This window comes from Peromyscus leucopus, chromosome 3 (assembly GCF_004664715.2).
Source record: "Peromyscus leucopus breed LL Stock chromosome 3, UCI_PerLeu_2.1, whole genome shotgun sequence".
In the NCBI taxonomy this organism is placed as follows: Eukaryota; Metazoa; Chordata; class Mammalia; order Rodentia; family Cricetidae; genus Peromyscus; species Peromyscus leucopus.
The window spans coordinates 147388088-147401804 of record NC_051065.1 but is presented as its reverse complement, the minus strand read 5'-3'; the positions used below and the strand labels follow the sequence as shown (position 1 = coordinate 147401804).

The following is a 13717-nucleotide window of genomic DNA, read 5'->3' as shown; positions in this document are numbered from 1 at the left end:
GGATGCCATTACTTCAAGTCATCTGTCTGTAGAGTCCCAGGGTCCCATGATACCTGGAGATTTATGAATTGCTAGGATGACCCCACTTAACTAACAATTCTGTTCTACTAGGATTATAGTTTTGTTATGTAGAAAGCTACAAAGCAGAACTAAAGGGAGAGACATTCCAGGTGAGGTCAGGGAGGCTCCCATAAAGGAAACTTCCATTGACCCCCATGGATGCATCTCCTTCCCAGAATGTCAATTCATCGCAGCAGTACACAGAATAAGCCAACCAGGGGGCACTCATCTGAGCTCTGATGTTCAGAGATTGACCAGGGTTCATTATAAAGGTGTGAGTGTTTGGTTGATAAGAGAGTGAACTCAGCCTTCAGCATCACTTCCTTGCCAGGGTGAGCATCTCATGGCTCAAAGGCTCAACTCTTTAATCACAATGTCAGTGTTTCTGAAATAGTGAGCTCCCTACATGAATTGTCTTGTTAGCATGAACTATGAAAGAACTGAGCAGCATAAAGCTTCATGGCCTACCATGATAAAACAGACTTCCAAATAGCTCCAGGAATTCCAAACAACTAGAGAGGTAACCTCCCATGAAATGGGTAAAAGTCTAGACAAAGCCTTTCTTCAACTGGTCAGATATAAAATAATATGAATGCAGATGTTGGTGAACAGGAGAATGTGCACCATCACTGTCCCAGGCATAACCACACTGCTTTCCGACAGACCCCATGGTGTACATGACAGACACCCAATACTAACCCATATGACTCTAGAGTACTTCAATATCAGAGATCAGTAAAGCACAAGTTTGAGTATTTTATTTATTTCATGTACATGAGTATTCTATCTGCATGTATGACTTTATGCCAGAAGATTGCATCAGATCCCACTAGAGATGTTTGTGAGCCATCATATGGTTGCTGGGAATTGAACTCAGGACCTTTGGATGAGCAGCCAGTGTTCTTAACCCCTGAGCCATCTCTCCAACAAATTTTAGTATTTCATGCTTGTGTTGCAATAGTACCTCCTTTCTGTGGATGGGACTAATGGTCCATTTTGAAATCCAATAACAACTCATCTCCTGAGTAAACAGTAAAGGGATTAGGTGTAGATGCTATGCTGGTCCCAGTGCTTTCATACTCCTCTGTAAAAGGACCATCTCAATGCCTTTGATCCATCTTCCTTCATGTAGACTACGCTTTCAACTCCAATTGGCTGCTTTGTCCGGGTGACTTTCACTGGCCCATAAAATGAGGATGAATCTGATTCTCTAAACACAAGAAGATACTACACATTACTTACAAGAAGCTACTATTCTCTATGATCCTGGTTCCCAAATGATAAATGTGGTAAGAAACTGAACAGAATTACAATGACCCATAGGTCACTTAGGACTTAGGGCACACTTAAGACATATGCAAAAGAAAAATACTTGTTATAAGCCACTTAAGTATTGTGCATGACTTATTGAAGTGTATGTGAGATATGATAAGTATAAAAAATATTTTGCTGAGAGGGTAAAACCCCTGAGCATCTGTGATTGGAGTGAAGTGGTGTGTAGGCATATTTATCACTATGGAAATACTCAATAGGTATCATACAGGACTTATATTCTGTCATATTTGTTTCCTTCCTTGCAGTACCTCAGTTACTTAGTAACTTACTGAATAAAGAATGGTGTAGGGAGGGCAAGGCAGGTGTCTGTGGAAGGGTCAGGTGGGGGCCAGCAATGATCTGGTCCAGGGTCTGGGTGACCATGCTGAGGGCTGGCCTGACAGCAGAACTGAAGCCCAAGCAGTGAGGGGAATGTGAACATGCTGGAGAGAAAGTGTCTGGATTCAGGAGAGAGTCTCCAAGCAGAAGTCTGGTGTGAGACCTCAGAGCCTGAGAGGTGAGGAGGGCAGCTATGCTATGGAATGGTCACTTGTAGGGAGTCTGTGCTCCAGCATGGTGAGGAGAGTATCAACTCATTAGGTCACTTCCTGTGGGGAGTCAAAACTGGAAATAGGTGAGAAGAAGGTTATAATGGAGGAACTGGGCAATTGTACAAGTGAGGAGAGCACCTGTGTAGAGTGAGTAGGGCACCTGTGCATAGTGTTGGCTCCATAATGGGCTGACATTGAGAGGCTCACAATGTTGAACTGAGCTTCCTTGCATACTGTAGAACAGGCATGGGCTGTGGAGTGCGTGTGTGTGTGTGTGTGTGTGGGGGGGGGTGTTTGTGTGTGTGTGTGTGTGTGTGTGTGTGTGTGTTCATGCATGTGCTATTTGCTTGTTATGTGTATGAACATGGGAGTAGCTAGAGGAGATTTCAAGAAGGGAAGTGTTTGGAAGAGCTGGAGGTTGAGCATGTGGGTATAAGCTGGAAAACGTCTGCTGGAGGAACCCAAACATCTCTTAGCAACTTGTGTTCCTCTGCTATATTGTGATCAATTAATTCTCCCAACTGTTCCCAACAGTGTTGTGAACCCACAAGGCTCCAGCTGAGCAGTGCAGGGATCAAGGGAAGAGAGGCATGAGGAGAGAGACAGCCTCCTCTCACAGCTGCTAACCAGAGCTGTGTCAGGATGTGGCCTGTGGCCCAGTGAGTGGAGAGTAACCATGAGTGAGTTATGAAGACAGTGGGAAGCAGAGAGCTCAGAGGAGCAGCTTCAGAAGGACCAGGATATGAGCTTTGCCTTCCCACCTGCTGGAGGCAGCTGAGTGGGAAGTGGGAGCCCACACAATGGTGAAGGGCCAATGGTCCTCTAGAAATTGGAGTCAGAACTTGCCTGTGAATTCAGTTAATGACCCAGTGTGTGCTCTCGTGGTCTGGTTTGCCCAAAACCATATTTGCATGTGGAACTTTATGCTTGCACACAGTGCAGAGAGCTCGGGTCTCAGGGCAGACTTCTCTAATGGCCTAGTTCCTCTTTACCACTCCTTCCAGTAAACTTGTCGATTTTGCATCAAAACATGCAATCTTTAAAAAGATTTATTTATTTATTTATGTGTACAGTGTTCTGCCTGCAGGCCAGAAGAAGGCACCAGATCTCATTACAGATGGCTGTGAGCCACCATGTGTTTGTTGGGACTTGAACTCAGGTCCTCTGGAAGAACAGTTAGTGCTCTTAATCTCTGAGCCATCTCTCCAAACCCAAACATGCTATTTTATTTCCTAAAAGCACTAGGCTTTAGACAATACCCTTTATGCAAGTATTTAGTAGATACACAAAAGATGGTAGGGTGCCCTGGTTTCTAGAGATGTCACACTAGTTTTCACTCATCCAGGTGCTTCTGTTCATCAGATGGAATTACCCATGAAATACATCCTTTACAATGTTATCCTCCACCTCTAAACTTATATTCTGATTCTCAGTACACAGTCTGGGTGACACAGTATCTAGAAACATTGTGGTTCACTTCAGTACCTCCATTCATGATTTATTACAATTAGTTCAACAGGTATTGCAGACTAGAAAAAAAGTCCTGTTTATTTAGTCCATATTAGGTCACAGTCCAATTTTCCAGGCCCTGTGTCTGAAGGTAATGTGTGGCAGGGAACTGGACTTCATGCTGCACACTCAGGCCAGCTTTCTGTGAAGTGCTTCTCATCACCTAGCTGATAGCAAGACAATTTGCTGTTTCTTGTTTAGAGAATTTTTTTTCATATTGTATATTTCTGTTCTTTTTCAAAAAAAATTATTCTTTTCTCATACAATATATCCTGACCATAGCTTCCCCTCTCTCCACTCCTCCCAGGTCTCCCAGCTACTTTTCTCTCGCCCAGATCTGTTGCTCCTCTGTATCCTCTCAGAGAAGAGCAAGCCTATCAGGAATATCAATTGAACTCAGCATAACAGATACAATAAAACTAGTACAAATACTCATATCAGGGCTCGATGAGGCAACCTACTAGGAAGAGAAGTGTCCTAAGAGCAGGTAAAAGAGACAGAGACACCTGATGCCTTCTGTTAGGAGTCCCACAAGAACCCCAAGCTAAACAACACCAGCTTGTATGTTGAGGGCCTAGCACAGACCCATGCAGGTTCTATGATAGCAGCTTGAGTCTCTGTGAGCCCTGTGAGTCCTGCTTAGCTGGTTCTGTGGGCCATGTTCTTAGGAGCTATTTTAAGGAAGGGATGGCATAAATCTTCTGAGGGCAGGGCATGTTTTCTTCTCAACACGTTTTCAGAAAACATTTATATTAACAAGAACCTCATGAATAAACTTGATTCCTCAGACATGGATGCAGACTTTCCTCCAGGTAAGAAAGCATTTTCTGCTGCTCCTAGTGAGTGATGATGTAAAGGACAAAGATGATCTTAATTGCTGGCCATGCTCTGGGTCAATGGAGTCTCAATCAAGTGTGTTGCCTGTAAACAGATGTAATATGTTGTGGAATTGTACAATGGAGAAGAGGAGGTGTTATCTTTTACCATCTAGAGAAAATACCACAACCCATGTTATTGTATCTTTTCTACATATAAATATACATATAAATGTGTAACAAATTGTTTCAAGGTTAAACCACAGCATACTGATTTCCCCTCTCTATTTGGTGACATGTCAACAGTCTGCTGGCACCCAGGTGTTGATTAGTTTCTTTCACTCTCTCCCTCCCGTGATGCAGACAGAACCCAGGACCTCACCCATGGTTGGGAAGTATTGTAACTCATTTAGAAGTGGTGACTGAAAACGTAGAGACTGTATCACAAAATGTGACTTCTTGACTATTGCATATTTGAAGTTGGAAGCAAGCTGGAAGTCTTTAAAAGTATATAATAAAATACTATGCACTCATAATAAAAATGATAAAGAAGACATGATGATATAAAATAATGTTCATCCAGATGTGTTGGCACAAGTCTGTTGCACAAAACTCAGTAGGCTGAGACAGGGTTTTCTGTGACAATGAGGCCAGCTTGGACTACATAATGCATTAAAGGTCTAACTGGAGTACATACAAAAACACTAAATAGCAAAATAAAAAAAATCACTAAAGAAAAAATTTATGAGAAAAAATTAAAATAAAACGATAGTCAGAAATCAGTACTTATGATGTTCCAGTTGTGGAAAATGTAAAAGCTTTAACTCTTTGGAAAGATTCATATCAAAATACTGACAACTATTATTCTTTTTTTATAGTTAACATAATTTCTTTACTGAATCTTCAGGAATTTCACATCATGTATCCCAGTTCTGGTAACCTCCCAGGCCCTCTGTAGTGGGTAGCCATTCCAGCTTGGATCTGGAAGTTCCAACCCCCATTGAGACTCTGGCAACTGTCACGCCTATGAGGCGGGGCCAGGTTAGGTGCCTGGAGACCCTAGAGCTGGATGGGCCAGCGCTCTCTCTGTGCGCTCTCTGTGCAGGGATGCTGAACGGTAAAGATGGACTGTGCAGAGCTCTGGAGAACACCGCTGGACTGCGATACACCTTCCCCAGACCCTGCGACCTACCTTTCACTTAATTTGTGAGTTACGCCATTAAATAAATATCCTTTTAACTACGTGGAGTGGCCAAAATAATTTCTCCAATAGCCCTCCATATCCTCTGCTCCCCTGTATAGCAGCTCCCCCCCCAAAAAAATTAAAAAAATTAAATCAAACCAAACAAGCAAACAAACAAACAAACAAAAAATTAACAAAAACCCCCAAAGAACAAAACAAAACAAAAAAACCTCTTCTCTCCTTCATCTTTCCTGCCTCCCAACACCTCTTCATTCTTCCTGGTGGCACTAGGAGCCTCAATGTGTCACACAGTGTACCCTTTTTTCCAATCAATTTTACTTGCAAATGCTTATTGCAATGAGTCATTGGTCTGGTCAAGTCCTCTGGTTTCAGGTATGCTATCATCACTAGACCCTCACCAAAACTCCTCTTCAATATCTCAGGCTTGCCCTGTGTCTTGGAGATCCTGCAGGTATTGTTCCACAGGACCAGTACCTTCACAAGCTCCAGCATGTCCTAGATGGAGTAGATGTTGGGGTGAGTCAACTCCAAACCCAGCTGTGGGCCTGAGTGATAACTGAGCTGGTGCTGTGGATATCACTCTATATAAATAAAACACTGATGGCCAGTGACCAGGCAGGAAGTATAGGCGGGACAAAGAGAGAGGAGAATTGGGGAAACAGGAAGAAGGGGAGAGACATTGCAGCCACCACCAGGAGAGGCAACCTGTAAAGACGCCGGTAAGCCACCAGCCACGTGGCAAGATATAGATTTATAAAAATGGGTTAATTTAAGATGAAAGAACAGTTAGCAGGAAGCCTGCCATGGCCATACAGTTTATAAGTGATATAAGCGTCTGAGTGATTATTTTATAAGTGGATTGTGGGACTGCGGGGCTTGGGTAACCTGGAGAGAAGCCTCCAGCTACAAATGGCGCCCAACGGCTCGAATTTCCACCTTAAACCTGAGAATATTTAATAACCAATTCTAAACAGAGCCAAAACCAGGTTCCTGCTTCTTGTCTCATACAGGCAGCTAAACACCGCAAGACGCAGGTTTGAACACTGGCGGGTTCGTGGCGTGTGCATTTGACCGACAGTATGGCAGAAACGAGGCGTCTGCCAGCGGTACATTAAGCTGTGTGGTAGATTTAGTCTTTACTAGTATTAAAAAAAAAAAAAAGAGGTTTCTGGGCTACATGCTGCTTTGATAAAAGCTTAGACCCACTATTTCTGAGACTTAATGACTCGCAGAACTGGCAGAAATCGTACAGCCGCCGTGTTGGGAAGCTGAAATGGGCGGAGCCAACAGCCACAGCGCCGTTTCAGTCTTAGAATGGTGCAGTTTAAAGCAATAGATTCACAATATGTAGGCTTAAAAGAGACAAAAAAAGATAAATTAGGATAAATAAGCCACGTAAAGATGGCTACCACACAGAGAATCTGGATTATGTTGTCTTTGATATTTGTAACTGAAGAAAAACATTTGATTGCAAAAGCTGTTGAGTTATGCCAAAATGCATATTTTAAAGGTACCTTGACTTCAAAATTTGGATTTAAGGATATGTTGCTTTGGAAAAGAGGTTCTGCTTTTGTTTCCACAGAAAGCCAGAGGCTGTGGATTTGTTCCAGATTAAGATACATCAGGTTTCACCAGCCAAGACCCCCTGAAAGGTCTCCGATGACACCATGGCCCAGATGATCCAACATCCAGAGCGATTTCAAGGCAACTGGTTCACACAATACAGCCTCACGGACTACCCCATAGGCCTAAAATTTTCTTTGCGTTCCCATAAGATACAGTGCCCCCTCCAACAGGAAGTAGTAAGAGATGCTACGCCCAATTTCCCAAATATACCAAGCTGGCTTTAGAGGTGGAATTGGCTCACTCCCCCTCTAAACCCAGACATATTGCTTTAAAAAAAAAGGTTAAGAGATTCTTGTGTCCCAAATCATAAGAGCCCTCTGGTGTGGGACAGAGAAAAACCAATATTTTTATTTAAAACAGGTTAATTATAAATGTGATCTCTTTCTAAAAAAGAAAAGGGGATATGATATAAATATATAGGAGGATATAGAGATGATAAGATAAAAGGGTAGATTAATGAATCTACTTTTAAAGAACAACTTGTTTAAAATGTTTTACATTGGTATAAATTTTAGTTTATTGATACAAACTTGAAGTTAATTTTGTTATACTGTATATATATATATATATATATATATATATTTCTATTCTTGTTTGAGGTATTATGTTTATGTAACTCATTTAAAATTGTAATGGATAATTAAAAATAGATTAATAATTAGTCATCTATGATAATCATATTTGTAGCCATGTTAGTTAAGTCTTCTAGGTATACATAGATATATTTCAGGTAGATAGGTAATCTTCAAACACTTCATAGACCTAGAGAATATGGCATTTAAATAACTTAGAATTCTGTTGACGTGAGACACAATTGCTCCTGGCTGCACCAATTGATCCCGAGAAAATGTTGGGCTTCTAAGACATTTCCATTTGGAAGTTTGTCTTTTTGGCACAAAATGGCCTACTGGGCAAAAGAACTGCCCTTGCCTTGACGGCTAACAGTATGAATGCAATGCTGTCCTTTCTGGACAAGCGGGACACAAGGAAAGCGACCACTGTACTCTGCCAAGACAGAGTAAGATGGTCTTTCAGAATTCCTGCTTCTAAAAATGGTCTGTCATATACTCTAGGCCTGTAGCCAATTTGAATGCACCAACAATGCTGAGAAACATTATTAGGTGACTGTCCAGGCTGCCAGCTGTCTTGGTCTACTCTTGCAAGATTCCCGAAAGTTGCTTGCATCCGTCTACCATTTCTCAGGTACCATTATGTTCCTTCTCAGGTCTTTGATGTGGTTGAAGACTAGATAGTCGTAATTTCCTCAGTTATGATAAAAGATAAGTTAGCTATAAAACCTTAAACTCACAAATATAAGACAGATAGGACATCTTCTTTAATATTGTAACTATAATTCTTGCTCGGTAATTGTTTTGTTATATGTAATTCTACCATGTTAAAGTGAAAACCTTCCTTTTTAAAAAAAGAAGAAAGGGGAAGTGCTGTGGATATCACTCTATATAAATAAAACACTGATGGCCAGTGACCAGGCAGAAAGTATAGGCGGGACAAAGAGAGAGGAGAATTGGGGAAACATGAAGAAGGAGAAGAGACACTGCAGCCACCGCCAGGAGAGGCAACCTGTAAAGACGCCGGTAAGCCACCAGCCACGTGGCAAGATATAGATTTATAAAAATGGGTTAATTTAAGATAAAAGAACAGTTAGCAGGAAGCCTGCCACGGCCATACAGTTTATAAGTGATATAAGCGTCTGAGTGATTATTTTATAAGTGGATTGTGGGACTGCGGGGCTTGGGGAACCTGGAGAGAAGCCCTCCAGCTACAAGCTGGGGCCATTCCAGGCCACTGGGGCCACCTGCCTCAGGTGATGAGTGGGGCCAGCACCCCTGTACCCATGTCATCAGGGTCAGCTCTTAACAACCCATGGTGAGGTGCTATGGGATATCCTGTATGCTATGAATATGTGTTGATCTCATTGGTTGATAATAAAGGCTGGTTTGGCCTATAGTCAGGAAGAATAAGTCTGGGTAGGAAAGCCAAACAGAGATACAGGGAGAAGGAGGGCAGAGTCCAAGAAGACACTAGCCAGCTGCCAAGGAAGCATGACTTGTAGAAAATGAGGTAACAAGCCATGAACCATGTGGCCAAGTACAGATAAGAAATATGGGTTAATTTAAATTCGATGGCCAGCTAGTAACAAACCTGAGATATTGGCCAAGCATTTATAATTAATATAAGCCTCTGAGTGGTAATTTGGGAAGTGATTGCCTGGGATAATTGATCCTACAGGACAGAAAGCTCTACTTCCATTTACAGTGAGGGGAGAGGCTATCTCTCCCGAGTGTAGGGGGCCAGATCTCCCATGAGGGCTGGGGCCAGCTCTCTTGCTGCAGCATCCAGTGTGGGGTAGGGCCAGCTACCTAAGGCCAGCAAAGGGCAGGGCTGTCTCAGCATGGCCCTCTGATTCCATCACACATGGTTTCCATGGCTCCCTCAGCCATAGACAATCAACACAGACCCCAGGTGCAGCAGGACCAGGGACCCAGACATGGGCCTTGGCAGCAGCTTGGTCTTTTGGACGACATCGTGGCTGACTGGAAGCACAGGCCACTCAGATCAGGATGGCTCTGGTGGTGACATGGCCCCCCAGACATCAACAAGACCACAGATTATTATGGTCCTATGCCAGGCTTCTGTGTAACAATTGGTGGGAACACAGACTTCGGCTGCAGTGGGACCATGGATTCAGACATGGTCCTTCGTAGCAGCCCAGTTCTGGATGTCACCATGGCCCTGTATGGCAATGCAGTCTACTAGTCTGGCATGACCCTGGTGGCAACATGGCCCTCAGACACAAACACTGCTTCAGCTGGCAGCCCAGACCTCGGGAATCTGCATTGCCCTTGTGGCAACAGGAGCTACAGACATCAACACAGACCGTGGCTGTAGTAGGGTCACAGACCCAGACATGACCCAACCTCATTGATGTCACCATGCCACCAGATAGCAGTTTTTGCCACTTAGAATTTTATGGCCCTGGATACAGCATGGCCTCTAGACTACAACAAGGCCACAGGTTGCATCCCAGATCCAAAGCTTCTGTGTTGCCCCTGTTTTGCCCCAGACATGGTCTTCTGCAGCACCCCGGGTCTGGATGTCACCATGGTCCTAGGTGGTGGCACAGGCCACCCACATGTGCTTGGCCTCAGCAGTAGCACAGCCCTTGGACACCAACACAGCACCAGTTGGGGGCTCAGACTCCAGGGATCCACATGGCTCTCAATGAAAAAGGAACCATGGATATCAACACAGACCCTGACTATAGTAGGGCCATGAACCCAGACATGCAGCCCTGGCCCAGATGTGACCATGGCACAATATAGCAGTATGTGCCACTTAGACCAGTATGGCCCTGGATGCATCATGGCCCTGGGCACCAACATGGTCCTTGGTTGCAGCAGAAGCCACAGAGAATGACTCAGACCATAGCTGCTGTAGGGCCACAGACCCAGACAGGGCTCTCAGAAGCAGCCCAGGCCTGGTCAACACCTTTGCCCCAGGTGGCAACATTAGCCACCAAGATCGGTGTGACTCTGGTGGCTACAAGGCTCTTGAATTCCTACATGGCCACTGATGGCAGTTCCAGACACTAGGCATCCTTGTGAATTTTGGTGGCAACATAGGCCATAGATGGTCATACAGACTCTGGCCATGTTAGGTCTATAACCCAGACATGGCTCTTAGCAGCAGACCGTCCTGTAAATGACCATGGCCCAGGTAGCAAAAAGGCCTCCCACCTCAGTCTAATCTTCCTCCAGTTCACTTATTCCACAGCACTTGAGTCACTCTGCTTCTTTTTCACTCTCATTTCTCCACCACATACTTGCTCATCATAATGGGACCCACCTGCCTGGTGCCATAACAGGCTGTGTGGGCCAGTGGTTATCTTCGCACCAGACTGGTTCTTGAGGACCCAGGCTGCCCTTTGGGTGGCTTTCACCCACTTGAGCTGGATGGCCAACAACAATTTTTCTTATTTATTTATTTATTTTATCATAAATATTTTTGACATTTTTTCTTTTATCAAAAGTAGATTGTTTTATCATACCATATATCCTGATTATAGTTTCACATCTTTCCACTACTCCCAGTTCCTCCCCACTAACCCTGCCCACTAAGGTCCATTCCCTTTCTGTCTATTAGAAAACAACAGAAATCTAAGAGATAACAACCAAATATGTCAAAATAACTATAATAAGATAAAACAAAAATCATCACATTGAAGCTGGACAATGCAACCTAACAGGAGGAAAGAACCCCAAGAGCAGGAAGAAGAGTCAAAGACCCACCCATTCTCACATTCAGGAGTGCCATACTAACACTAAGCTGAAAGCTATAATAGCCAAGCAGAGGACCTGGTGCAGACCTGTGCTGTCCCTGTGCTTGCTGCTTCAGTTCTTGTGACTTCTGTCCCTGGCTCTGTTGATTTAGAGGACCTTGATCTCCTGGTGACCCATCCCCTCAGGTGCTTACACTCTTTCTGCCTCTTTGTCTGTGGGGTTCCCTGAGGACAATGAGTACTCTAAACATCAGGAATGAGGGATTTTGTACATATTGTAATGTTTCTATAACTAACATGATTATATGCTATTATTTCAAACATGACATTGCTAGTGTTTATCATACACAAAAAGAAAAGAATTAGGAGAAAGAAGAGGAAATAGAAACAGAGGTGAAGACATGAATTTGGTTTGTCTTTCAGCTCTTCTAAAGAAGATCATGAGTCATGAAAGTTGTCATAGATTCTCCAAGGTTCACCTCACCTCATTCACAATCTATTTCCTGCTGTTGACAATCTTATTCTCCATTGCTCTGATCGGTAAGAATTATAGTGGGACAAGTAAACACAGGGAAGGAAACAGACCCATTAGACAGAAACCTGAGACAGAACTCTGGAGAAATAGATTATGGTGATATATTGTGTACCCCAATAAAGCTTGCATAGGGATCAGAGGACAAAGCCAGCCGCTATATTAAACATAGAGGTCAGGCAGTGGTAGCACTCACTTTTAATCTAGCATTCCTCAGGCAGATCCATGCAGATCTCTGTGAGTTCAAGACCACACTTGGAACAGAAAGGTATGATGACACAGGTTTTTAATCCCAGCACTAGGAACGAACTAAGATGGCATGGCACAAAAAGTTATATAAGGTGTGAGTAAACAGGAAGTTTGTCTCATGAGGCTGAGGATATCATAGAGGTAAGAACATGGATGGCTTGTTCTGTTTCTCTGATCTTTCAGTTTTCACACAAATATCTGGCTCCAGGGTTTTTTTTGATTAATAAGATATTTTAAGATTCATTTTACAATAGATGACATTGGGGATTTTTCTCTGTTTCAGAATAACTCTTCTGTAAAACTCATTCATTCTCATTAGAGAAGTAAGTGTGGGTTTGTTGGTGTCACAGAGTAAATTTTTGGTGCTTCTGTATTAGGCTCCAGTAATGAGGACAAACCTGTATTTCCTCATCAGCAGTATTTAAATGCATAGACATCTATATTTTGGAATGAGAAGATATGGACAGAGCTATTCCAGGGACAGTGCTCCAGTGGAGTTCCTTTAATCATTTATTTTTTTCCAGATCATGTGAAACCTGAACGCTAATTTAGAAAACACTTGATTTCTCTGTAAATTGGCCTTCAAATTGATCAAAAATTGAAGAGTATAAATAGTATATTTTATGTAGATATTCTACTCATTCATTCAATATTTAGTAGTAACAATTTACTCTATATTGAGCTGCATGTCAAAGAGTCCAAAAGATCTACAGTCCCTGTATCAGGAAATTAGGGAATAGTTAGGTGAACCAGTGCTTAAAAAATTGCATGGGAAATGCTGTGCAGGTGAGAAGTAAGAAGTAAGCACATGGGGCTAAGAAAAGCTTGGAGCAGATGACACCTAGACCTGTGTGTGCCAGCAATGTCCTGGACATGTGGGGGCATGGAAAATATGGGCAAATATAGGTACACATTACTGTCATGCATAGTGATACATGGAGAACTAAGCATGAAACTGTAGGTACAGACAAAAAGTGGACTCAGATCACAAAATAGTGCATACCATATCACACGTGCATCCCCTCTAAATGTTATTTTATTTAGTAGTTGTGGCTGAACCTTTAGCCAACTTAAAACTTAGTAGGTTAATTGAACGATTTAATTAGTTCTTGCTTGGTGGCTTCACCAAGACTGGTTTCAGTTGGGAGAGTCCCATGGTCCTAGGTGAGCTTACTCATGCTCATGGAGTCTGCATCAGTAACAGACAACCCAGCTTCCCATGGCAACTTCAAACTTGCAAGACAGATGGAGGCAGTAAGCCAAGCCCAACATGGAGCACACACACATTTGCCTTTGTGTATTTTACTGGCCAAAGAACTCTTTAAAGCAGCTCAGATGAGGTGATATAGAAATAGACCAGTATCTTGAGTAGGGAACTGGAAAGGTATAGTCTAAATGGGTATTCATATAGGGAAGGTTGAGAAGTGTGTCCAGTTTTTCAGTGTGTAGCAGTCTTGGAGATCCCCTGATGAATCTGAAGCAGGACATGATAAAATTAAAACTTAGACAAGTGTGCTCTTACAGAGGTGTGGAAATGAAGGGAAGCAGAAATTAGGA

General features: G+C 43.0%; 1 protein-coding gene across 1 annotated transcript in view; it reads left to right on the top strand.

Moving 5' to 3' along the window:
* Positions 1 to 4077: 4077 nt before the first annotated feature.
* Positions 4078 to 13717, top strand: part of LOC114706494 (C-type lectin domain family 4 member A-like) — a 28556-nt gene continuing 18916 nt past the window's right edge. Inside the window, exons 1-2 of the mRNA XM_037204149.1 lie at positions 4078 to 4246; positions 11803 to 11917. Of these exons, the coding sequence (XP_037060044.1) occupies positions 4093 to 4246; positions 11803 to 11917 (269 nt within the window). The 5' untranslated portion in view covers positions 4078 to 4092. The remainder of the gene's footprint in view (positions 4247 to 11802; positions 11918 to 13717) is intronic.